General features: G+C 40.7%; 3 protein-coding genes across 4 annotated transcripts; 1 reads left to right on the forward strand and 2 right to left on the reverse strand.

Annotated features, from left to right (window-relative positions):
- Positions 1–983: 983 nt before the first annotated feature.
- Positions 984–7,543, reverse strand: si:dkey-238o13.4 (uncharacterized protein LOC560780 homolog). Its single transcript, XM_063900010.1, has 6 exons — positions 7,313–7,543; positions 6,306–6,413; positions 4,874–5,013; positions 4,574–4,670; positions 4,058–4,182; positions 984–1,766 (listed from the first exon to the last, which is right to left on the reverse strand). Exons 1-6 carry the CDS (start codon positions 7,395–7,397, stop codon positions 1,590–1,592), a joined length of 732 nt encoding a protein of 243 aa, XP_063756080.1. The 5' UTR covers positions 7,398–7,543; the 3' UTR covers positions 984–1,589.
- A 328-nt stretch (positions 7,544–7,871) lies between these two features.
- On the forward strand, positions 7,872–14,823 carry spata2l (spermatogenesis associated 2-like). Of its 2 annotated transcripts, none has more exons than XM_063899945.1 (4): positions 7,872–8,020; positions 10,186–10,540; positions 12,609–12,893; positions 13,366–14,823. In XM_063899945.1, the coding sequence occupies exons 2-4, from the start codon at positions 10,199–10,201 to the stop codon at positions 14,359–14,361; spliced, it is 1,623 nt and encodes a 540-aa protein (XP_063756015.1). In that variant the 5' UTR covers positions 7,872–8,020; positions 10,186–10,198; the 3' UTR covers positions 14,362–14,823. The 2 variants fall into 2 exon arrangements, with proteins under 2 accessions (XP_063756015.1, XP_063756023.1); XM_063899953.1 differs by lacking the exon at positions 7,872–8,020 and adding an exon at positions 8,307–8,442.
- Positions 14,824–17,443: 2,620 nt separating this feature from the next.
- pdf (peptide deformylase, mitochondrial) lies at positions 17,444–22,922 on the reverse strand. Its single transcript, XM_063899998.1, has 3 exons — positions 22,783–22,922; positions 21,329–22,007; positions 17,444–17,929 (listed from the first exon to the last, which is right to left on the reverse strand). The coding sequence occupies exons 2-3, from the start codon at positions 21,933–21,935 to the stop codon at positions 17,772–17,774; spliced, it is 765 nt and encodes a 254-aa protein (XP_063756068.1). The 5' UTR covers positions 21,936–22,007; positions 22,783–22,922; the 3' UTR covers positions 17,444–17,771.
- Between the last annotated feature and the right edge of the window lie 43 nt (positions 22,923–22,965).

Raw genomic sequence — 22,965 nt, forward strand, 5'->3', positions numbered from 1 at the left:
CTCAGGAACAAGACAGTATCACGCAAAGGGGATTAACTTTGTGTACATTGTACGTGTCAAACTGCACTGAAGGATCAACCTATTTGCTCTGTTTGCATTGATTTCATATCAGTGCTTCACTGTCCACATAAACAAGTTGAAGAGCCTCGATATAGAGGATTTTTGGAGCGCTAGCACATTTTTACAACTGTTTCCAATGAGGTAAGAACGCAGTCATCGCATGCAGACGCTTGGGAAACAGCATAGCTCTTTTTATTTGTGGTGCAGCTCAGAGCGCTCCAAATGTCTCTACTTTACAGAAAATCCCTCGTGATGTCACCGCATACATGAAAGGAGAAGCCTGTTTTGGGTGTGTCTTACTTACAGAAACTACAAGGGGGGGACCCTTATCAAAAAATATATTTCCCTTATCAAAAAACATTTTTTTACCTTATAAAAATAATATTTTTTACATAAGGGGGAGCCTTATCAAAAAATGGATTTCCCTTATTTGGACCCCAAATAAACAGTTTTACATAAGGGGGTTTCCCTTATCAAATAAAATGTTTTACTAAAGGTGGAACCTTTTCAAAAAATACGTTTTACATTTGGGGGGACCCTTGTCAAAAAGAAATGTTTTGTATACAGTACCATGACAAAGTCTGAATGTATTTTAATGAATCAGCGAGTTCATCATGCCATGCCAATGATTCTCACTACTCAGAGCCGTGATTTCCATCCATGAGGTTGTTGGATCGTCTGTTTATGAAACATTTCCAATAAACAGTGGAATATGGGGAACCTCATTTGACAATTTCTATCACTCTCAAACGGACCCACTTTATGGGTCTACTTCAACATGTTGTACCAAATTGTACCGATCATTTTGTAAATTCTATTATTCTTTGACCATGTTGCACACTTATGTCAAAGTATTAAGTTACCCTATAGTGAGCTGTTACACCGCTGTATATTAAGAGCTTCCTGTTAGCAGAACACACGCGTTAAATGCCATTTCCCTCTTTATTAAACAGAGTCGATTGTTGCCAGTATTACAAACCTGCACTATTTACAAAATGCTTACTACCTAACAATCTTGTTCTTCCTGGATTGTTGCTAAAACAGAACAAAGCATTCATCCACAGTACAGTATCATTACTCCACAGAGTACCTTTAATTCCAGCAAACGCCCTCTCCTCTTTACACCAGTTGATAAAAAGCCAGATCTAAAATCTCTTCAATGATTTAACCTTAAGAGGTTTAGTTTTATACAAAGTATGTTTTGTTTATCCATGGAGGAATGGCAGCATTACATTGGGTATCATGCATTCCAACAATGCAAAAGGCAGAACAAGTGTGATAATATTTATACAAAAGCAGGAAAGAATGAAAAGTAAATATCACAAATACTTTTTTTTTTAACTGACATTAGCACAACAGCACATGCAAGGAAATGCTAATCATCTGAGAACAGAGATATGAGTATACAGCATTAACTAACAACAGTCATATGAAGCTGGGCACGGATTTTAAGGAGGGAAACAAATGCAGCACGCTGTGGCTGTGTGAGCAGAGGGGGGGGGGGGCTGGTGTCACAGGGGTTTCTGTGTCTAAAGGTTCCTCTCCAGACAAACAGTCTTTAGGTCGGCCGGGCAGTTGACAGTGACGACGGAGTGGGAGGGGCTTCGTCTTTCCATTAGGGTGGCCACAGCCTCACCCAGCTCCAGGTGGTTCAGGAACCCGGGGGCCATGCGCTCTGGGGTGCCTACACCTGCGTTGATCTTCATCTGCAGGGCCCAGGAGGTGAGGAGAGGGGGAGTACACATGAGAGAATGGATGAATAGAGAGTAGTGTTGCACGGTGCACCGATTCTAGAAAGGTATCACGATACCCTGCCGTTAAAAACGCAACGATTCCCCCATTTCATTAGTATCGGTACTCTAAGAATGACATTGTTTTAAAAATGTCCTGTGTGTGTTAAGCGCTCTGCTTCCACTCCCTGCTGCCGTGCTGCTGTGCCTCCCCTCTCTCATGCACGCTCTAGCGGTCATATCTATTGACAAAATGAGAGCATGGCTGCAAGTGCGAGTGCTATTGCCGATGAGCCTCGGCTTGTTGACAGAAAAGACGCAAGAAACGAAGTTTGGAAGTATTTTGGTTTCATCTCTGCTGACGGAGAACACGCAGCTCTACATGATCACCGCCGCAGCTCCGCCCGTTGTGCGGGACCGGTGCGCGGAGCAAAACACGAACTTCAAGTTAAAGACCTAACACACTTAACTATCTTATCGACATCTGGAACTAGCTAAACTAGTTATGAATATATGGTTATTTTTTACTGTCGGGTCACTCATTACTGGATCATTGAGCTGCATGAGAGGGATACGACTGGCTGTCAGGAGAAGGAGAGAGCACTCATTTATTTCTCCTTTGTTATTTTCCAAAGTTAATGTACATTTTTGAATAATGTAGTTCATCTACTATAAGTAGTTTGTTTGACTGATTTTTTCCCCCCAGGTTTGAAATAAAGCAGAAAAATAATGACATTTAAGACAGGTTCCCCTTTTTCAAAGAAAAGTATCTAAAAATTATTGAAATCGCAATCCTTGACTTGATATTGGTATCGAAATAAAAATGTTGGTATCGTGACAACACTAATAGAGAGAGGGACAGAGTGACATGAAGTCATTGTCGGGGACACAGGGAAATCCCTGCAGCAGGACAGGCTCTTAACAACTCAACATCAAATCCAGATAAGTACTTTATTTGGAGTTCAAACTCAAAGGCTAATATAATAAAAGCAGCTCATTGTCTTTCATTGGCAAAAAAAAATGCGTTTGTGAACTGAGTTGATTACAGTTCGTCCAAATTCTATTTAATTTCCGAAGCCTGGTGCTGGCACAGAGTTGAGTATTGATGGGTTTTCATTTCAGAGATTAGTCTCCACTCTTGGGAACATCAGGAGTAACAACACAGCAGACTTTAAGTTAATCCTTCTCCTAAAGCAGAAGTTCTCAAGGTGTAGCGTAATGCAGTTTTGCTAAGTACACTATTAGTATAGACTCAAGAGTATGCTTTGGCACTGGAATGAAGTAAGGGCATGACAAAAGTGCTCCATCAGTCTATCATAAATGAATCACCAATTGTTGAGTTGTACACTAAAAATAGGAATTAATGGTGAAATTACCAGCAATAGCATTTTCAAATTGTACTAGTTCAATATTCTGCAGTCCATCACTGCAGAATATTGTTAACGGGACGACAAACATGGTGAATGACAAAGCTCTGTGTGTCTGCTTTCAGGTGTGTTTTCTGTGTGATGTTTAGAAAAAGCCAAACCAAATGTTAGAAATGCTATCCAACTTTACAGTAGTGTATTAAAGTCTAATTAGATCACGATAAGTCATGCCATTGTAGTAAAAGAAACATGTTTTGTATTTATTTTGATTATTAATAGTTTACATGCTCTGTTCTGTCTCAGAAAGCAAATACCAGTAGACCTTAAATTGAAGCACAACTAATGGAACCACTATAAAACCATAAAGTACATATTCTTACTTTTGGTAAATATACAAAACATTTACAAAAAATAACATTTAATTTAATTTGGACTTTTAACTATGGTTTAGAGGAATCCTTTACACCTTGCATTATGAGAAAAGACAAAAAATGAATTTTGTTTAATCTCTGCCTCCAGCATATCAAGCTGAAAACATCTACAATTATCTAGAACGTCTTTTTAAAAAGTTCTTTATTTAAAGTCTCTGTGGGAGAGGGATAGGATATCTCCACTTTAAATCGGGGCTGAGCTGCAGCAGATCGTTCAGTTGAAGATATATTATTAGCTTTGAGCTTTTATACAGCTCAAATCAGCTGGATCTGTGGAAGAAGGTGGAGACCACTTCAGCATTATCAGTTTCTCCGGTTTTATTATTTATCGTTATGTCTTTGAGTTAAAAATATATATTTGTTTTTGTTGTATTCTATAAACTACTGACAACATTTCTCTGTGTCGGAATTCAACAGACACTGGAAAGGCTGCCATACATGTAGAGATAAAGACTGTGAAGAGTCTGACCTGGTTGAGTTTGCAGGGCACCTCAGGATACTCCTCTCGCAGAACCTGACAGAAGGCCAGGGTGCTGGCAGCGCCGACAGTCAGGAAGCCGGTCCCAGGCATCAGCAGCTTCTCCCCGGCTCCTCCTGAGGATCAGCAGGGTCACAGAACACATCAACACACACTGCAGTCACTTACAGGACAGGGTCTGTGTGGCTGGGGATTAAGACCACAACACACTCCTCAATGAAACAATAAAATAAGCAATAATTGTGTTCTGAATTTGCGAATTGTTCAAGTAAATTCTTCACTAATTGAACATTCTGTAATAGAAATGGATTGAGCGACTTTTTGGTAATAGTCTACTGAGCTCATTAGCATCTTTTAGTTTAATGTTTCAGTTTTCCGGCCCTAATTAACTCTCTATACAATAGTGTAAACATTGGAATTATCAGGATTCTTAAACAGTTTAATTTTAGTTTGAGTTGTTTTAAGGATGCCATCTATCGGTTGGAATACAACAAAAAAACTATTCACCTGTGATGAAGGTGTAGGTAGAATTGGAGTCGTCCCTCACCAAGGGGAAGAAGGCCTTCCATGACACAAATGTGCTGAAAAGTAATGTCTCCATGACCTGGAGATTTAAAGGGACATCAATCAAAGAACAACCAGACAAGAATCACACTGAGCCAGGAAGTTACACCGTTCATGCCTGATGAGAGGAGAACCAGGACATGAGAATGCTCTCACCACTACATGTTTGTATGCTGTCCTCCAATATTTAATCAACACCATACTTGTATGAATCTAGTGTCAGGTTTATGTGTGTGTTCATACCCAGTTCAGGTCTTTGAGGGACTGTGTGTGGGGGGGTCCTCCCTGCCACCAGCTGAAGCCCAGAGAGGACACAACATCTGTCACCTTCCCCACCACCTTCAGCAGCTCTTGCTTCACCTGCTCTGCCCCCTCCTCTGAGCCTGGAACACAGAACAGAGGGAAGGATTCCAGGTCAGCTGAGACTCTCCTGCAGGTAGAGTCCAAAGCTTTCAAAACAGCATTTTAGGCCATTACAGACGCATATGTGATGCACAGGTAGATGTTGATTGTATTTGCTTGAAGCTGCTATTACTTATTTGGAGTATGAAATATATCTTTTGGTAACCCCTCGCTCACTGTTTCCTCACACATACATCAATGAAAGGTTAGCTCAACCAAAAAAGATACATTGTTCTTGAAATGGTCATGGTCCCCAGAGGATGAACACTAATGTTAATGCTTTTCCTTTTGTTACGTTCTTACCACTGTCAGTCACATGTTCCCAACAGGTCATCAAACACAATAAAGCACATCTATGCTCCCCAGATGATGAACCCTAACCAATATGGCCACTGAAAGCTTTCTTCAACAAACATCTCAATTACAACTTTTAGCATAAAATATCTTATTATTGGATTTGTTAATCTAAAGTTATCTAACTGAGTCAGAACTGCAGGTTAAACAAACCGCGCCAAGGAGGACGCTAAAGCAGGAAAGCTATAATTCTGTTTCCTGTTAGACATCATGAGGCTGTGGGCTTGTTCATGTCATAGGGTCTAACCCTAGGTCTGGTTTTTGTAACAAAGAAACATTCATTACAAAACACTTTAGATTTGTAACCAAGAAGAACAATGTTGAAGAATAGCATGATTATAATATTGAGTTTATTTAATTAAAGCAATCCACAATTCTTTGTCTCAACGTGCTGAGCATGTCATGTGATATGCTACTTCCATACGCTTTGAGAACAAATATTAATGGGATCACTGAAGAAAAATGCACATTAACAGTTAATATTCAGAAATTTGCATCATGGTCACAACAACTAACTTTCTCTGTAGCGGTTTCACCCCAATTTAGCATTCTGAACATAAACGTTTGAGCCATATAGTCTATTGATTTCCACCTTGTCATGTTTTGCTATGCTAGCAGTGACAGATGTCAGATGGTCAGTCTACCACAAACTAAATTCTCCCAAAAAATGTTTGTGGTACCCATTATCTCTGGCACCACCAGTTAACATTTGTGGCTCAGATCAAAATGTAATAACTAGTGGATGGACTAACATAAAATGTGATGTAGATATTAACAGCTATCGTGAGACAGCCAGATACCTTTAGGCTGTAACTGTCATACGTGCAACGCTCTAAAAAACATTTACATAAAAAGCCATGGGTTTCTTTTCCCAGACCCCCCCCCTGAGTCTAGGACTGGGCCTGTTAACCAAACTTACCCACATCCCCCACTACAGTGGTGAGGTTCTCCTTTGTGCTGGGAGAAACGAATGATTGGAGCTTCTCCAGTCGACTGCTTTCCCTGGAGATCACTGCCACTTTGAAACCTACACACACACACACACACACACACACACACACACACACACACACACACACACACACACACACACACACATTAATATAGTGGTACTAATCCCTTTCATATGAATGGAACATTGACATTAACACGCCTGTATGTCTACATCTGTTTATCAAGGCCATCAGAGGGATGAACGTGACAGAGCAGCAGCTGGGAACACCGAACAGTAAAGCTGTAGAAGTGCAATATAAATCCCTAACTAACGCACATCACAAATAGCAGCTTTGTGACCAAACCGCCCTTAAATAAGGATGAAGATAATCGTTCAAAATTCATATTCATAAAAATAAATAAGAAATGCAGAGTTCAGCATTCATCAGTAAATATCAAAGCGTTGGAATCTGTTGATCAAACCACCAGCAGAAAAAAAACATACCAAAATGAAATATACAGGGAAATAAAAAAGCTATCATAAACTTACACAACCCACTTACTTAAACAAATGTATATTATTTTAAGTTACAATCTGGCCTGCACATTGAGCACGCCAATGTGAAGCTCTGTGTTGGATCTGCAGCGGATGGAGATAAACCCCAAAGTCTACAACGTTACGCGCCTTCAACAACGGATTAAAGGTGAGTCATTAAACTAATCAAAAGCAGAAAACGCTCATTAAGTAGTAAAATGGTCATTAAAATGTTTACTCTACCTCAGTTAATAAAGCTGAAATTACCCCTGCATAAAAACAGCGACACCTCATCTGTGCGTAAAACTCTTTAGACAGTCTCCAAATAAATGTGGATGTGAGAGGTATATTCATCTTCTTCAAAGAGAATAATGCTAATATTCCCGGTGTACTGCATATCTTCCAAGCCGTAGAGAAGGCTTTCCTTTGCCTCTCCAAGTGGCCCCTGGCAAGCTTACCTTTGTCCAGAAGTGCTTTAACTACCCCGGAACCCACCATGCCCGCTCCTCCCAGAGCTAACACAACCCTCTCCGAGTTCGACATGCTGGCTGCAGCTGCACGGGCCTGTGGAGGATGACTGTGTGAGTGAGTGCTGGAAGTGGAGCTGGGGACTTGGCCAACCCTGGTAGTTTTAAACCACAGTCAGGGGCCACAGTTCCGCCCTTCTATCAGTGTCATCGAGGCCCCGCCTGCAGATAAACAAAAGATGATCAGCACTCCACCCGGGACAGTGTGTGGGTTACTCGCTTATTGAAACTATAGACCGTATATAAACACTGTCGATAACGAGAGGGCAATCGGTTCATGCGGAGGCCAGTAGGGCGCTTAAAATAGGAAATGCTACCATCTTGTGGATGATGCGCTTGTTGCAATATAACATGCCAACTACACAGTTAAATTAGTAACTTTATGAAATAATTTCAGTCCATTTCCTTTCAATTATTTTAATTTTAACCCAACAATTTGAGTTTAAAGTAATCTTTCCATTGCATTACTTCTCTTCCCCGCCCCACCAGCTCGCCCAGATGCTCCTACCACGCGCACCCGTCTGGGAAAATCCGTGCCACGTGACAATGTTTACTTTGTTCTAGACAGCAACAGCCAGCTGCACGCCGTCCGCTGTGGCCTGAAATGTTTTAGTTACCTGACCAGTTAACCAGACACAGGTGAGTGTGTGTGTATCTAATGTGTACATTAAAGCTTATACTTTGATCAAGTTTCAGTTGCCAGCTAACGTTAGCTTAGCTCTTCACTAGTAAGCATCTCTCTCGGTTTGAAATTTCATTCATCATTTTAGTAATTTAATGTTGACTTGCGTTTTGACAAAAACACATACCTTTTTAACTATAGACAAAACTGTTTCCAAATCAACAAGAGTCACACTGTAATTCGGCATAATTCTTAAACTCTATGAAACTCTTATTCAAATGGTATTTTAACTTTTCGCTGTTACTTCCGGGGTCTTTCTCGAAGCATTAAAGAAGGTGGCCGGCGGAGGAAACAGTCCGATTTAATGTCGACCTTTCGTTGATCGATCGATTGTATGTCCGCCGAATTGAAGAGCAGCTGACATTTCTGAAGCAAAACGGTATTTTATTAAGAATTCATTTAATTGTCTTGCAATTAAAAATACCAAAACGCAGCAGCTACAGGTAACCTAGCAAACTAGCTAGTCTCAGTGGAACAAGTTCAGCTAATGCTAACGTGCTGACAGTCCAGTATTGATTATTCTCACATGCTGTCATGGATGTAAGGCCAGTTATTCTCTGTGAGCGATTACTGTAGGTTTAATCCATGACAATCAACACGTTGATTACGAAATACATGTTAACATTATTTTTTACTTTCACTTAGGCCAAGATGTCATAAGTTTTACTTTCGGTTTGTAATACGTGTAATAATAAGTAAAATATCTTACTATTAAATGTTTCCACTATCTATATTATCCCTCAGAATCGCTATAATTAACTATAGCCATTCAACAGTACCAGAGGTGGAAAGTAACTAAATACATTAAGTACTAAGTACTGTTTTTACATAGTTGTCCTTTACTTGAGCATTTCCATTTAATGATACTTTATACTTCTACTCCACTACATTTCAGAGTCAAATATTGTACGTTTTACTCCACCACACTTATTTTAACACTCACAGTTATTGTTCATCTAAAACAAATATACTTTATGCTGATATTGTGTATTATTGTTATTGGTGTTATTATTATTAATAATAATAACACCCATAATAATAAATTACTGTAAAAAGATGAATTCTAAGGAGTGCTTTTTTTTTACTCTTGATACTTGAAGTACATTTATCTGATAATTCTTCTGTGCTTTATATTATTTTGAAATGCGTCAATGTGCAGAATGAGTACTTCTACTTTGTGTAAGTTAAGTATATTTGGTTGCTTTTGTACCTTTACTTAAGTTACATTTTGAAATCCATATTTCTGATTTTAGAGGAGCTCCATGTTTACACACTTGTGCAAACGGTACACCAGGGAGGCAAACAAAGAGACACATAAATACCTTTAGAAGAAAAGGAATATGAGGAGATAAAGCATGAGAGTTAGCATTAGTGCTACATTTTCCTGAAATCCTCCAGTTTGTCCTTTTGAACCAACCTGATTCTTTCAGGGTGGGGGGGCCTGACAAGTCATTAACCCATTCTGTACTGAAGGGGCTTCTGCTGTTAACCATGGTTATAGTAAAAAGCATTGCTGCTGTGGTTATTATGCTGTCAGAGTAGTCTTTAGTTTGTGTGTGTGTGTGTGTGTGTGTGTGTGTGTGTGTGTGTGTGTGTGTGTGTGTGTGTGTGTGTGTGTGTGTGTGTGTGTGTGTGTGTGTGTGACTGGGTGCATAGCTCTAATGCAACATGTCTGTAGATCTGTTAAATCCTAAGGTTCCTTCTTTGGAGATTCTGCCACCAACCCCATCACCTACTTTAATTTAGCGTAAATTGTTACTTTTCATAGCCAAAGCCAGTGGAATAACAAACCACTTTTATTAAGATTCCCTCTTTGTCACTTTATGATGCAGTTTCGCTTTTTTTTGTATGAATTTTAAGTTGTACTGTGTATGGTGACTGTTACTTTATCTAATTTGCCAGTGCCAAAGACTCATTTCCTTTATAATTGATTGGACAATTAAGTATTTTTATTATTTGAATCTGAAACTAAATTTGGTAACTTCTAGTTACCAATGATCAAGGAAACATTTTAAACAATAGTTTGGATACACTTTTGTGGAAGCAGTTATTTTCCTTAAGAAGAGAGAACAAGTGCCAGAGTTTCATCTTTAATGTCAATGTTCTGTGTGTCTCCTCTCAGCTGAATAAAAGAGATGAGCCTCTCCAGACAGCGAGCCGGAGACCTGGTGAGCATCTATGATCAGAGTTTGGAGCAGCAGATCGTGGGTCGAGGCTCCAGCCTGGCCTGCGGAGATGAGGATCTGTGGAAGCAGGTGGAGGCCCTGCTGAAAGACGGAGAGGCTCAGGAGACACACTGCCTGGGTGTGGATCCACTGAGGGTGATGGAGGAGTCGCTCACAGCAACGGCCGGTGGGGCTGCGCGACTAAAAGCCAAAGCAGGGCTGAAGGGCCTGGCCAAAGCTTTTGAGGTCCTGGAGCAGGCGGCCCTGAACCTGTACCTCGGTCACTGGAGGGCTGAGTACAAAGTAATCAAGGTGAGAGCAGAGGAAACAATGGAGTCATGTAGATAATTTCAGACTTTTTGACATGGAATTCAAGCTTCAAGATTCAAAGGTTTATTCTGTGTGAGCGGGAGTCTAGTATTCAACATACATATCTCATCTTATTCTCCTTCTTCCGCTACAAATTTTGATATGCTACTCTAACTATTTTAACGTAGAACAAAACTTACAAGTTTAAATGGTTCTCGAGACTATGGACTTTATTAGACTTATTGGATATTTTCTGATAGCTAGTACGGTTCTCACGTAGTCGTAGCTTACGTTTTGTGAAAATGTCACACTGTTTCACATTTTATAATAGGTGTGTATGGGAGAGCTCGTTAAGACTTAGAGTTGGGGGGGGGGGGGGGGGACATCACAGCTTGAGGGGAGAGGAGCTGTAAAATCTTCAGAGTTGGCCACAATTTTCCCTCTTCATACATCATTTGGTGATCATAATGTAGGGAAATGTGTCGCAGTCGCACCGAAATGCTCATTTAATCAAAGGGACTTACACATATAGCAAACACAGAGTCCTCAGCTGTTCCTCTGGTATCCTAAATACTCTGGGGAGGATATTTAGCTGATTGGAGTTACAGTTTTTTTGCTCAGAAGCAATAATGCAGCACAATATTGTCAATTCATCCTCTGACAGGCTTTCTCTCGTTCACTGGCAGGGCGTTGCCGTGGAAACACTTTGATCTTTGAACACACCAGTTGGTCGTTAACTAAATCCAGTTCAGAAACAATGCAGGAATTACTGAACTGGGGGTAATGTTAGCATCGGGACGCGCACTCAAGTTCCAGTCACATAGTCAACACTTCTCAGAATTTTCTACTTGTCATATCATATCGTATTATTTCTTATTTTATGTTTCTTTATGATTATTAATACAGTGGTGCAGGAATGAGTCCACAGCTGGGAAATTAGTTAGCATTTTAGCACCTGGTGTTCCCCAGGCTGGAACTGAACAGTTTTTTGAAGGTCTCTTTGTTTAGAGGACTGAAATAAAGTTAACACAAGCTGAAGAGATTCCTATGTTTTGTTCAACGTCATAAAATACTTTAGTAGATACCCCACTGGTGAATGTCTTTTACGTGTTATTAAAAACAGCGTATGCTAAAGAATGACCAAATAAGCCTTCTAAACATCATCCCGCTGAACATTAGCCTCCTTTAGCTTAGCAGTTGTGCTGTGAAGTCATGTGACTGTGCTGTAGTTCCTTTAAAGAGTAATGGTAGCTTTTTACATCTGGCAACACCTCAAATATGAAAAAGTGGTGTTAATATGTGGAGATTATTCTGCTGAACTGAATGTTTAAGTATCAGATCTTATTTTTTGCAATCTTCCAAAATCCAGTGAAGAAATCCCGTTGTTTTTTTTGGAGGGAGCTTTTGTGATGCTAACATCTGGGGTGTCCTACAAAAAATACTTCATCACTGCACCACTATATTCCTTTATTTTGTATTAGTCCATTATCTTTTTAATGCTGATAAGTGTGAAATATTTAATAGCACTAATGTCTTTCACATGCCAAATGAGGAAAGATAAATGTATGCGTTATTCTTGTGTTACAGCAGCAGTGTGTTCAGGCATAACAAAATGTAAAAGTTGGAATAAAGTTATACATAATAATCATTAAAAAAAAAGCAAATATATACATATCTACAGAAGAAGAGATATACATCACAAAAACAAATATTCTGGATCATTTAGAATTTTCTTTATCTACCAATATACTACAGCAGCAGAAATGTAGACATCACATATATAACATACAGCTCCAGAAAAAAACAAGAGACCACTGCAGCATTATCAGTTCCTCTGGTTTTACTATTTATAGACATGTCTTTGAGGTAAATGAATTTTATACATTTCTTTTTTCCTATAAACTACTGACAACATTTCTCTGTGTTGGAATAGACACTGGAAAGGCTGCCATACATGTAGAGATACAGATTTAAGAAAAATGTGGAGTGGTCTCTTTCCGGAGCTGTGTTTAACATAGAATAGTATATAAATTAAAGTTGTGCAAAATATAAACTCTCTATTTTTTCCCAGATGTATTCCGGTATGTTCACCCACTACATCAAGCCGGTGATGTCCATGCCTCAGATAGAGGAGCTGTTCGGCCTGCTGGGGTACCAGCACAGCTCCCGGCAGGAGCAGCTGCGCCTGGCCCGGGTCTCTGCTGCCTCTGTGGACCACCTCCTGATTCTGTCCTGCGCCTTCTTCCTGGCTCGCTGCGAGTGTCGCCTCCTGCTGGCAGCTCTGGGGAGGCACGCTGGGGAGGCCCAGTGGGAGCTGGGGGTGGTGAGGGAGAGGCAGAGGGGACACTGCGTACAGGTATGTCTTTATCTTCTAATGGAGTCGTTCAGCTGTTGTGTTGACAGACATTGTATTTATGTTAGAGTAGTTCCCACAATTTCAGAGATATGTAATATTTCAGGGAAATAGGCATATAGTAGTGCTCTAGACGTGTCAAATATTTCCTTTCGATGGACTGGTGCTGCCACAGAACTCTTAAATACCATCTTTCCATCTACCAGTTTGAACGAAGAGCTGAAAAACGAAATAATTTTTCTAGAATACAGATTTGAGTGAAGTGATCTTTAAATTGATTAATAATGATGTTATGATGAATAATAAAAGCCACATCACATAATTCAACATTTGTTTTGGATTATTGTTATATACATAACACATATACCTATTATATACCTGATATTACACATCGCTAAACCATCATCAAGTTCTATTCCTGGAAAACATTAAACACATCCAAACTGAGGATTAACTTTTCCATGCATCCCAACAGGTTGCCCTGGACAACACCCAGAAGAACCTGGATGTCAACCAGCAGTTTGACGGAGAAGGGGAGATAGATCTGTACACGGATGAGCACAATAAAGGGGGGCGAAGGGAGACAGTTGTCACTGGCGACGAGAGTCCCCGTCCTTTAACCTGGATGACTCAGAGCAGTGCACCCACCCCCACTGTGAAAACATACAGCAACGGACTGGCGTCGTTGTCTTCCACGTCCCCCTCTCAGTCCGCCAGAGAGCAGGTCTGCGTCTCTACACTCAACTGCCAGCTAAGCAAGACCTCCCCCCTGGAGTCAGACACTTCCAGGAGCTCCTCAGCTGGCGGAAGGCAGGGCCCCCATCCCAGGTTTGACAAATTGGACTCACAGTCCCGCAGTCTGCAGTTAGACGTGAGTGGTTATCGCCACAGAGAGGCTGAAGCCGACCACAGCTGCATCTGCCTCCAATCTGCTCAGCTCTGCCTCAGAGTCTGCACTGAATGCAACGCCTTGCACGACTCCGGCTGCACCATGATGGATCTCTGCTGCAAGCAGAAGCACCAGGTGGAGATTCCTGACAATACAACAAAAGAATTGAGAGCTCCGTCTCCGCAGGGACAGAGCCTCAGAGTGAGTGATATGAGCGCATCGCTAACTCCCAGCAGCAACGCAGCCATGTCCTCCTTAGCCCTGCGTGATGAGCATAAATCAATAAGTCAATCTCTTCATCGGATCACTTACCATGACTGCTGCAACCTCGCCAAGCCGGACCCCCAGGTCCTGTGTCTCAGCTGCAGCGTCTTTCACTCTGGTTCTTGCAAAGGGATAAAGTTCTGCGAGATGGATCACGAGATCCGGCCCCTGGGCAAGTGCTCCTGCGGTAGGAAGTGCTTTAGGAACCCTCTGGTTCTGTGCAGATATTGTGGAAATGAGTATTGTAGCGATTGCTGGTACAGAAATCCTCTCACCTGCGGGTGTGGCCAGACCTTTGATGAGTCCTCTTCTGTGTGATTTGTAATTGAAAAGTATTGCACCAATCAGGCACAAATAGCAAAATCAGTGCCTTAAATCTGCATACTGTTCACAGAATCAAAAGAAAATCTAAACTGTGCCTTGCCACAGAACCGACATGTAGTACTGAGTGTGTCTGATTTTTCTATTATGGTCTTCTCTCTGAGACTCTCCACTCTTATCATTCAGTTATTATGTAAGTGCCATATGAACCATAATCGCCATTTTGGAAGCGTTGTATATTGTCAAACAGGAAGTTGTGATACAGTTTGTGCTCTTTGGTGCCCAAATGTAATTTAGTGTCAAGCACAAGGATGTTTGCTCTTACACGTCTGCTGCCTGCACAGAAGAGTAAAAAAAAAAAGGTCAAAGAGCCAGTTGTCTGTGTGATGTTTTCATGAGACAGGAGGAACAAACTTTGGTGAAAGTGGAGTTATGTACCAATAAAACTCTGGAAAAGTACTGGCTCAGACATTGACTCTTTACATACACTGATCAAGCCCTTTGTTTATAACATTGAAAATATCCAAACGTTTTTATTTTATTCCTGCTGAGCATTCTGCTGTCTGCCCCTAAAGTAGCGACCACTTTCGTCCACGCAAGATAAGACTACAACCCATAGCGCCAGATTGTTAAAAGACATAAGGACAACCTGTTTGGAAGACATTGAAAAGACACGGTTCTTAAGGTTATATTTTTAATATTTAGGGAGGGAACATCAAGGGATCCATCCATCCTGACACACTAAAAGAAAACAGAAAACAGACACATCTCTAAAAGTACACCCTGCTCCGTTAAAGAAAAACATTTCTTTAAAGAAAAACACTAGTACAATCATGGACATTAAAACAATCATAAATAAAAAAAATAGGCAAAAGGCATCTGTGTGACGCTGCTATGATTTGTTAATTAGTGCAATAGCTGCTGGGATAAAGCAGGTTTTCTACCGCTTGGTTCTACTCTTTGGGACAACTAACCTCCGGACCCAAGGAAGAAGCTTAAACTCTGAGTGCAGAGGGTGAGGGTCATCGTCTACTATGGAGCTGGATAACCACTGTAACTGCCTGAGGTACAGGGTCTCCAGGTTCAGCTGTGGCTCACCAATCTGTCTGCTTGACCACTTTATAATCTGATTAAGTGTTTCTGCTCTTTAAAGTCAGGTTACCAAACCGTGACATTAATGAAAAAGACAGAATTGACTCGATAAAAGCACGATAAAACATAATCATCATGGTTCTGTCAATGTTAAAATAGGACAGTATCCTAAGACAGTACAAACGCCTGTGCCTACTCTTGCACACAGCTTCACAGTTTGGATCAGAGCCCAATTTAGAGTCAATAATTGTCCCAAGATATTTGTATGATTGCAAGAATTCTACTGTCTGATATGCGATTGCTAAGACTTCATGTATGTGGGGATGTCTTCTAAAATCAATTATCATGTCCTTGGTTTTACTTGTGATCAGCTGTAGATAGGACTCCTAACCACCTGACAATGTCGTCATTTTCATGTCATTTATTTATTTAAAGGACAGTGCACATTGATCAACATTTCTGTAAATGTGCCAGTGTTAGCCAGCAGGCTCATTTTCAACTGTAGTCCTTTGGCAAGATGTTCGAATAACCACACAAACCCAAGAGAAATAAAAACATAACTAAAAAACTAACTACACACAGCAACATACAACAACACAACAATAAATAGGAACATGCAAACAGATTCAATACTATCATACTATGCAGTTAACATTTCACATTTTTGATTGCTTAAAAGCCTGTTCTTAAAGAGCGGTTAAATGTGTGATAGGAGGTGCTATTCCTTATCTGTATTGGTATTGTGTTCCAAAGTAAGGAAGCCCTTACAGAGAAGCACTGTTTACCAAAGGAACTGGACCTAAGAGGGACTACACAATCCCCTCTTAGGGCAGACCTTGTAGTTCTGCTGTTTGGGTTTTTCTGCTGTATAAAAGTGCAGAGTGGTGGGGGAGCCTTGCCATTCATAATCTTAAAAATGAGACATGCATCAGTGTGTTTTAAAGGATTTCCCCAGCTGAGCAGGTTATGTTTGTCCAGATTTTGCAATGGTGGTATAGCTTAGATTGTCAGTCCAAACCTTTGAGAGCTTGTTTATGAAGTGATAGGATAGGCTTTAATGTTGTGCTATTCTCCTGGGTCCAGCTGGCCATACAGTATGTGAGGTGGGGAATGATCATGGCAGTCATATAGAGTTTGCTATAGGTGTTGTCAAACAGTTCCTTATATATCTGAAGTTTGCTAGATGGTATTTAGTTATTTGGATTGACAGGGTCGTGGCTGCGCTCATTATCCTGGAGCCTACTAACAATTAGTCATCTGCATACTTTAAAATAGTCCTATTTTCCCGCCTACTCTGACACATATTAGTGTAGTATAAATAATAATGGAGAAAGGACACTTCCTTGGAGGAGCCAACTTGATCAGATAGGATCCCATTCATCCTCACTCGTTGTGTTCTATTGGTTAAAAAATCAAGAATCCAGCCCATACGATTATTGCTTATTTCAATCGTTCTAAAAGGCTCACACTTTATTTGAGGTTTTCCTCTGGATTTTCGCCAGTGTGGAAAACAATTTGACTCTGATTATCCACACAGGCCGATCAAGACAGACAGGTCGAAGATAAGATGTTGGATCAGATTGTTTTAAAAGACTTCTGAAGTGGCTTTTAGAAAAGCATTGGAAGTAAGATACACCACTACAGAACCATTTCACAACAATGCGTCATTTTGAGGTTTCACACTCTTTCTACCAACTCGAATGTGTACACACACACACACACTTACTTAAAATGTTCTAAGCATCAGGAGTGATCTTTCAAAAACCAAAAAAATAAAGACATCCTTCACCTCCTGTTGTTCCTGGTCATGTCCGGGACATGTCCCAGTCCCTGTCCGACTCGATAGTGGAAGTGGATTCAACCAGTTTCTATTCTCATGTAAAACCAGTAGAACGACTGGAGTTAGACAAAAGGCAGTAACCGCTCTATTCTATCCCTGATTCCTTAGTATCACAGCTGTATTTATTCATTGAGATGCTGGCAGACATTTATGATTCATTCATTTCATTTTAATCACGAACACATCACAATCTCTTTATTCATAAGTTACACCGGAGGTCCAGAGACAATGAATCTGCAGGACCGTTGCTCTTTTTGTCCTGCAGCTTCTAGCATCTCAAACAGAGGTTAGAGTCATTTACAGTGATGTTGACCCAACTTCAATCCTCGATCACAAACCAACTGGTATCCCTTTCTGCCTGTCAGGAGACAGTTCACATGAAAGATGGCGCAGACGCAGCAACAGTGTAGGGGGTGGAGTCGGATCATCGCCTGTCTTCAGCTCCTCAGAGGAGGTGTTTGTGTCCTGAGGATCGTCACTCGTTGTGTTCTTGCCAGTGGACGTTGATGAAGGTCTTGCTGTCCATGCGGTCGATGTAGAGGACCCCCTCCAGGTGGTCCATCTCGTGCTGAAGGATCCGAGCCGGCCAGCCGCTGGCCTGCCACCTCACCGCCTCCCCCCTCTCATCCAGACCTGCAGGGGGAGAAGAGAAAGAAAGCATTAGCAAGAACTGTTTATATACTAATTCATGAGTATGAAATAATTTTCATTCTTTTAGTTTTTTTTAGAAACATCATGACAGCAAATATTTACATTGTTTCATGCCCTGAACAGTCTTAGTGTAAGAAATGAGACTCAGCACGAGCAGTGTAATATTCATTTACTAAAGTACAGTACTCAAGTAAAATGTACGTGACATTTTATTTTTCACTTTATGTTACTGTATATCTCTACTACATTCATTTCACAATGAGTCGCTGGTTACTTTGCAGATTTAGATATTAATAGCTAAATATTTTCAACAATAAATGATTATTTATTTTATAGGTTACGCTACCCTACAGTTTAAAATTACATTATTCAAATGAAAACCATCTTTACTAGCTACAACATTAAAGCAATAGCAACAATAAAATAACAATCATAATATATGATACTGAAATGGTCCATTTTTTGGACTTTAAAGTATATTTTGATGCTAATATTTTTTTGTCAGATTTTGAATTCAAGGCTTTTTCTTATAACAGAGTCTTTCTATACTGTGGTATCACTTCATTTTAATACATCTGAGTAACTAGGGACAAACATCTGTAATTTATATACTATCACATGTACAGTGGTATGCAAAAGTTTGGGCACCCCTCTGAGATTTCATGACAATTTGCTTTTCCTTTATAATAGAAGATCACAGCAACAACATTTGTTTTCCTACAAAGATGTAGACGTTTTAGTGTTTTCCAGACCAAAATTCTTAGGGTAGCATTACATAGTTTTATTATAATAAAATAAAATGCAAAAAATGGGATGTGCAAAAGTTTGGGCACCCTTATAAATAGCATTCATTTCAACACCTGTACGGATTTATAGCTGACAGGTTGCTGCACAAAATTGCTTTGATTAGCTCATTAGACCTTCAATTACAAAGACAGGTGGAACCAATCATGAAAAAGGCTATTTAACATAGGTAATAGCTGGCTGTGCCTGGCCTAGGTTCTTTCTTAGGGAGTGGCAAGATGGGGACCTCAAAACAACTCTCCACTGACCTGAAAGCTAAGATAATCCAACATTATAAATTAGGAGAAGGGTACAAAAAATTATCTGACAGGTTTAAACTGTCTGTCTCCACAGTCAGAAACGTAGTTGTGAAATGGAAGGCCACAGGAACAGTCCGTGTGAAGGAAAGATGTGGTAGGCCGACAAAAATAGGGGAAAGGCACAGGCGAAGGATGGTGAAAATGGTCACAGAGAAGCCACAGACCACCTCCAGAGAACTACAACAACATCTGGCTGCTGATGGTGTAGTTGTTCACCGTTCCACAATCCAGCGTACTTTGCACCAGGAAGAGCTCATTGGAAGGGTGATGTGCAAAAAGCCTTTCCTGAGTGTTAATCACAAGAAGAGTCGCATGAGGTATGCAAAAGCACATCTGGACAAGCCAGAAGCATTTTGGAACAAAATACTGTGGTCAGATGAGACCAAGATTGAGTTATTTGGTCATAACATGAACAGGTATGCATGGCGAAAAAAACACACTGCATTCAATGAAAAGAACTTGTTGCCCACTGTAAAATTTGGTGGAGGATCTATCATGTTATGGGGCTGTGTGGCTAGCACAGGTACTGGAAAACTTGTTAAAGTTGAGGGCCACATGAATTCCTTACAGTACCAGGAGATTCTTGACAAGAATGTTCTAGAGTCAGTCACAAAGTTGAAGCTACGCCGGGGTTGGATTTTTCAGCAGGACAATGATCCTAAGCACCGATCAAAATCCACCAAGGAATTCATGCAGAAGCACAGGTACAATGTTCTGGAATGGCCATCCCAGTCCCCAGACCTTAACATCATTGAAAATGTATGGATTTATTTGAAGAAGGCTGTCCATGCACGGAGGCCAAGAAACCTGACTGAACTGGAGACGTTTTGTGTGGAAGAATGGGCCAAAATACCACCTGCCAGGCTTAAGGGACTTGTCTGTGGCTACAGGAGGCGTCTACAGGCCGTTATTGCAGCAAAAGGAGGCAATACTAAATATTAATGGAATTATTTCTTAGGGGTGCCCAAATTTATGCACATGCCTATTTTTGTTTGAATGCACATAAACATGTTTCTGTTTGACCAATAAAAGTTATTTCACTACTGAGATGTTTCTGTTACCATAAGGTATAACATATGTTAAAATGAAGTTGCTGCTTCAAAAGCTCAGCAAGTGACAAACTGATGCAGTGGTTTTCCTAAGGGGTGCCCAAACTTTTGCATACCACTGTATATATGTTTCTGCTACGGTAACATCTGTCTATATTTCTGTTGCTGTAGTATATCGGTCTTTTATAGAACATTCCAACTTATCAACAACATGTATTAGTGTATTTCTTGTGGTACATGTCTTTTGTACTGTAAATATATTTATTGTTTATTGTTCGTATTTTATGTTTATACTTTTTTCCACCTTTTAAATGTTACATGTGTTAAGCCTGAACACACTGCTGCTGCTGCTGCTGCTGCTGTAACAAAATCATTTCCCAATTTGGGATGAATAAAGTCTCTATGTATTTATTAGGGCTGCAGAATTAATGGAAATTGAATTGAAATCGCTGTATTTAAACCTCAGGAAGCACATTTTTTCTTAAAGCTAAATACCAATATGAATGATGTTCCATAGAGCTGCTCAGATTTCCATCCCTGTGAATTGTTTTGTAAAGACGTAACAAAACACATTTGCTTGGCAAAGATCCTCTTAAAAACCAAACTATAATCGTGTAATATATTTTTCTATAAGAATAGCGATTTAAAAAATGATGAATGCCTCCAATATCATGAATCTTATCGCAATTGCAGTGTCAGTCAAAATAATCACAATAAGCATGTTTTTCAAAATCATGCAGTCATACTATCTACAGCAGGGGTGTCCAAACTACGGCCCAGGGGCCAACTGTGGCCCATGGTCCACTTGAATTGGCCCTCAGCAAATTCTAAAAGTATAATGGAATACGGCCCACACTTTAGACTTGTGTTTGTCCTATATTGTACTTCTTAAATATAAATGTACACATTTATTACACAGTAGTATTCATGTGACCTCTTTATAAATAAATTCAGTCAATTAAAGTTGAAAAAATGTTCTAAGTTGATAAAAAAAAAGTCAAATAACTTATTCCCATAACCCTGTGGAGAGCTGTTCTGGTTTTTTAAATTTTTCTAAAGTAGAACTTAACATATGAGGCAATATATCTCACCCCTACTGAGGGGCCCAGCCCTTCATATATTTTTCAGTTTGTGACCCTCAGTGAAAAAGTTTGGACCTCCCTGCACTACAGTATCTATCTATCTATCTTCAGTGCCACAGAAACCCAGGATCAGTGAAACATGCGTACCGGACACTTCCACAGACAGGTAGCGGGGCACTGTGGCAGAGAAGCCTGAGAGGCTCTCACAGGCCTCCTGGAAGAGCGCTGTGCGTCCGTCCAGGACCCTCAGCATGGGGTTGACAAAGACCCTCAACGGCTGGACGGAGAGACCCCGGGCCTCCCTGGATGCAGACGAACTTTCCTTCAACATCTGCTCAGGATACTCCAGGGCCAGGATGCGGAGGGGGACCCCAATCTGAGGCGCACTCAGCCCCACACACTCCAAACTCCGCATCACTTTCACCAGAGTCTTGATGACCTGCTGGACCTCAGCGCCTGTCACAGCCGCAGGGTCAACAGCAGCTGCATGTGAACGCAGCACCGGGTCCCCCACCTGGCACACGTGACTGTACGGAGGGCAGGGGGGGGCTATTATCTTGCGCTTCATGTACTGGAGATAGGGGCGCACCTTGATGCTACTGGAGTAAGGGCTGCAGGAGACATGAGAGTGGGGGGAAATATTTGGACCACAAGAGGAAGTCACTGTTAAACTCGGGGCCCCTGGACTGCAGGGGGGGGCTTTGGATGCACAGAGCCTCAACCCCCTCTGGACAGTTGGAGCAGAAACAGACATGATGTTGTGTTCATGGAGAGGCTGTAGCTGGGGCGATGTTCACATGAAGGGGGGGGGGGTGATGCCGTTGTGCTGCAGGAACAAAAGAACACAGGAAAAGATCACGTGAGACGAGATGTATGAGTTTTATGACGAGAGGAATTTATGTTCAGGACCGAACTTTAATGCACCAAATATCCAAAAGCATAGAAACAGACAAATAAAACAGCCGTTTGTGAATGTAGAACCCTTTATTCCAAAACTAAAAGCTCTGATCTGCTGTTATAAGAGCCTCACATTTCCAAACTGTTGACATAAAGTTACAGTAACACTATTGTCCTAAATATAATTGTAACCTGTAGCATTAATCTTTAAATTCCAGAGTATAAGTGTGTCAGTATGATGAACCTCAACCAGGGTGTAGTTTCATGGAGGTTTGAATGACCTACTAAAGGTTTTGTACTTTCATTATTGATGCAATTCACTCAAACGTGTGTAAAACTAGAATATAGATATAACATCTTTCACATTTGACACATGGTATAGGCCTTTTTAGATAAAACACAAACACAATGCAGTTCCACACTGTCTACTACAAACACAATTAGCACTAAGGTTTAGAACTGTATGTGGTTAGTGTGGATTAACGTGTTTCCAATTCAAAAGATAAAGCTTCAGCTTTGCAGAACGTCAAACACCGCCGAAGGTGTACGCAGGTGCAATGAAACACGCGCGCCCATATGACAGCTACCACCAACCACAAAGCTAAAATGTTAGTATGTTAGTGTCGTTACTGTATTTACAACACGCTACTAATAATACAAGCCAAGCACATATGCACATAAGAATACTTGGAGATTTTCGTTACCTTACAAAGTGTTAATCTTCCATAGTGACTAAAAAGCAGAACATATTCAGAGCTGAAGGTGAAAGCAGGGAAAGAGATGCGCACAGCGCAGTTTAACTACTTCCGGGTCAACAACAGAACAGCAAACTTCAAACTAAAAGTCTGCATGTGTATTCACAACCTTATCGTATAGAACTGTTTATG

The sequence above is a fragment of the Eleginops maclovinus genome, chromosome 2 (assembly GCF_036324505.1).
Source record: "Eleginops maclovinus isolate JMC-PN-2008 ecotype Puerto Natales chromosome 2, JC_Emac_rtc_rv5, whole genome shotgun sequence".
In the NCBI taxonomy this organism is placed as follows: domain Eukaryota; kingdom Metazoa; phylum Chordata; class Actinopteri; order Perciformes; family Eleginopidae; genus Eleginops; species Eleginops maclovinus.

What these genes read in the sequence shown, in the direction of transcription:
- si:dkey-238o13.4 (XM_063900010.1), bottom strand. Translation starts at nt 7,397, where the DNA reads ATGTCGAACTCGGAGAGGGTTGTGTTAGCTCTGGGAGGAGCGGGCATG. An exon ending in CCCTCAAAGACCTGAACTGG is followed by an intron (nt 4,671 to 4,873) that starts GTATGAACACAC and finishes TTAAATCTCCAG; the next exon opens with GTCATGGAGACATTACTTTT. An exon ending in TGCCCTGCAAACTCAACCAG is followed by an intron (nt 1,767 to 4,057) that starts GTCAGACTCTTC and finishes TGGGCCCTGCAG; the next exon opens with ATGAAGATCAACGCAGGTGT.
- spata2l (XM_063899945.1), top strand. Translation starts at nt 10,199, where the DNA reads ATGAGCCTCTCCAGACAGCGAGCCGGAGACCTGGTGAGCATCTATGAT. An exon ending in CTGAGTACAAAGTAATCAAG is followed by an intron (nt 10,541 to 12,608) that starts GTGAGAGCAGAG and finishes ATTTTTTCCCAG; the next exon opens with ATGTATTCCGGTATGTTCAC. An exon ending in AGAGGGGACACTGCGTACAG is followed by an intron (nt 12,894 to 13,365) that starts GTATGTCTTTAT and finishes GCATCCCAACAG; the next exon opens with GTTGCCCTGGACAACACCCA.
- pdf (XM_063899998.1), bottom strand. Translation starts at nt 21,935, where the DNA reads ATGTCTGTTTCTGCTCCAACTGTCCAGAGGGGGTTGAGGCTCTGTGCA. An exon ending in CCTGTCTGTGGAAGTGTCCG is followed by an intron (nt 17,930 to 21,328) that starts GTACGCATGTTT and finishes CTCCCCCTGCAG; the next exon opens with GTCTGGATGAGAGGGGGGAG.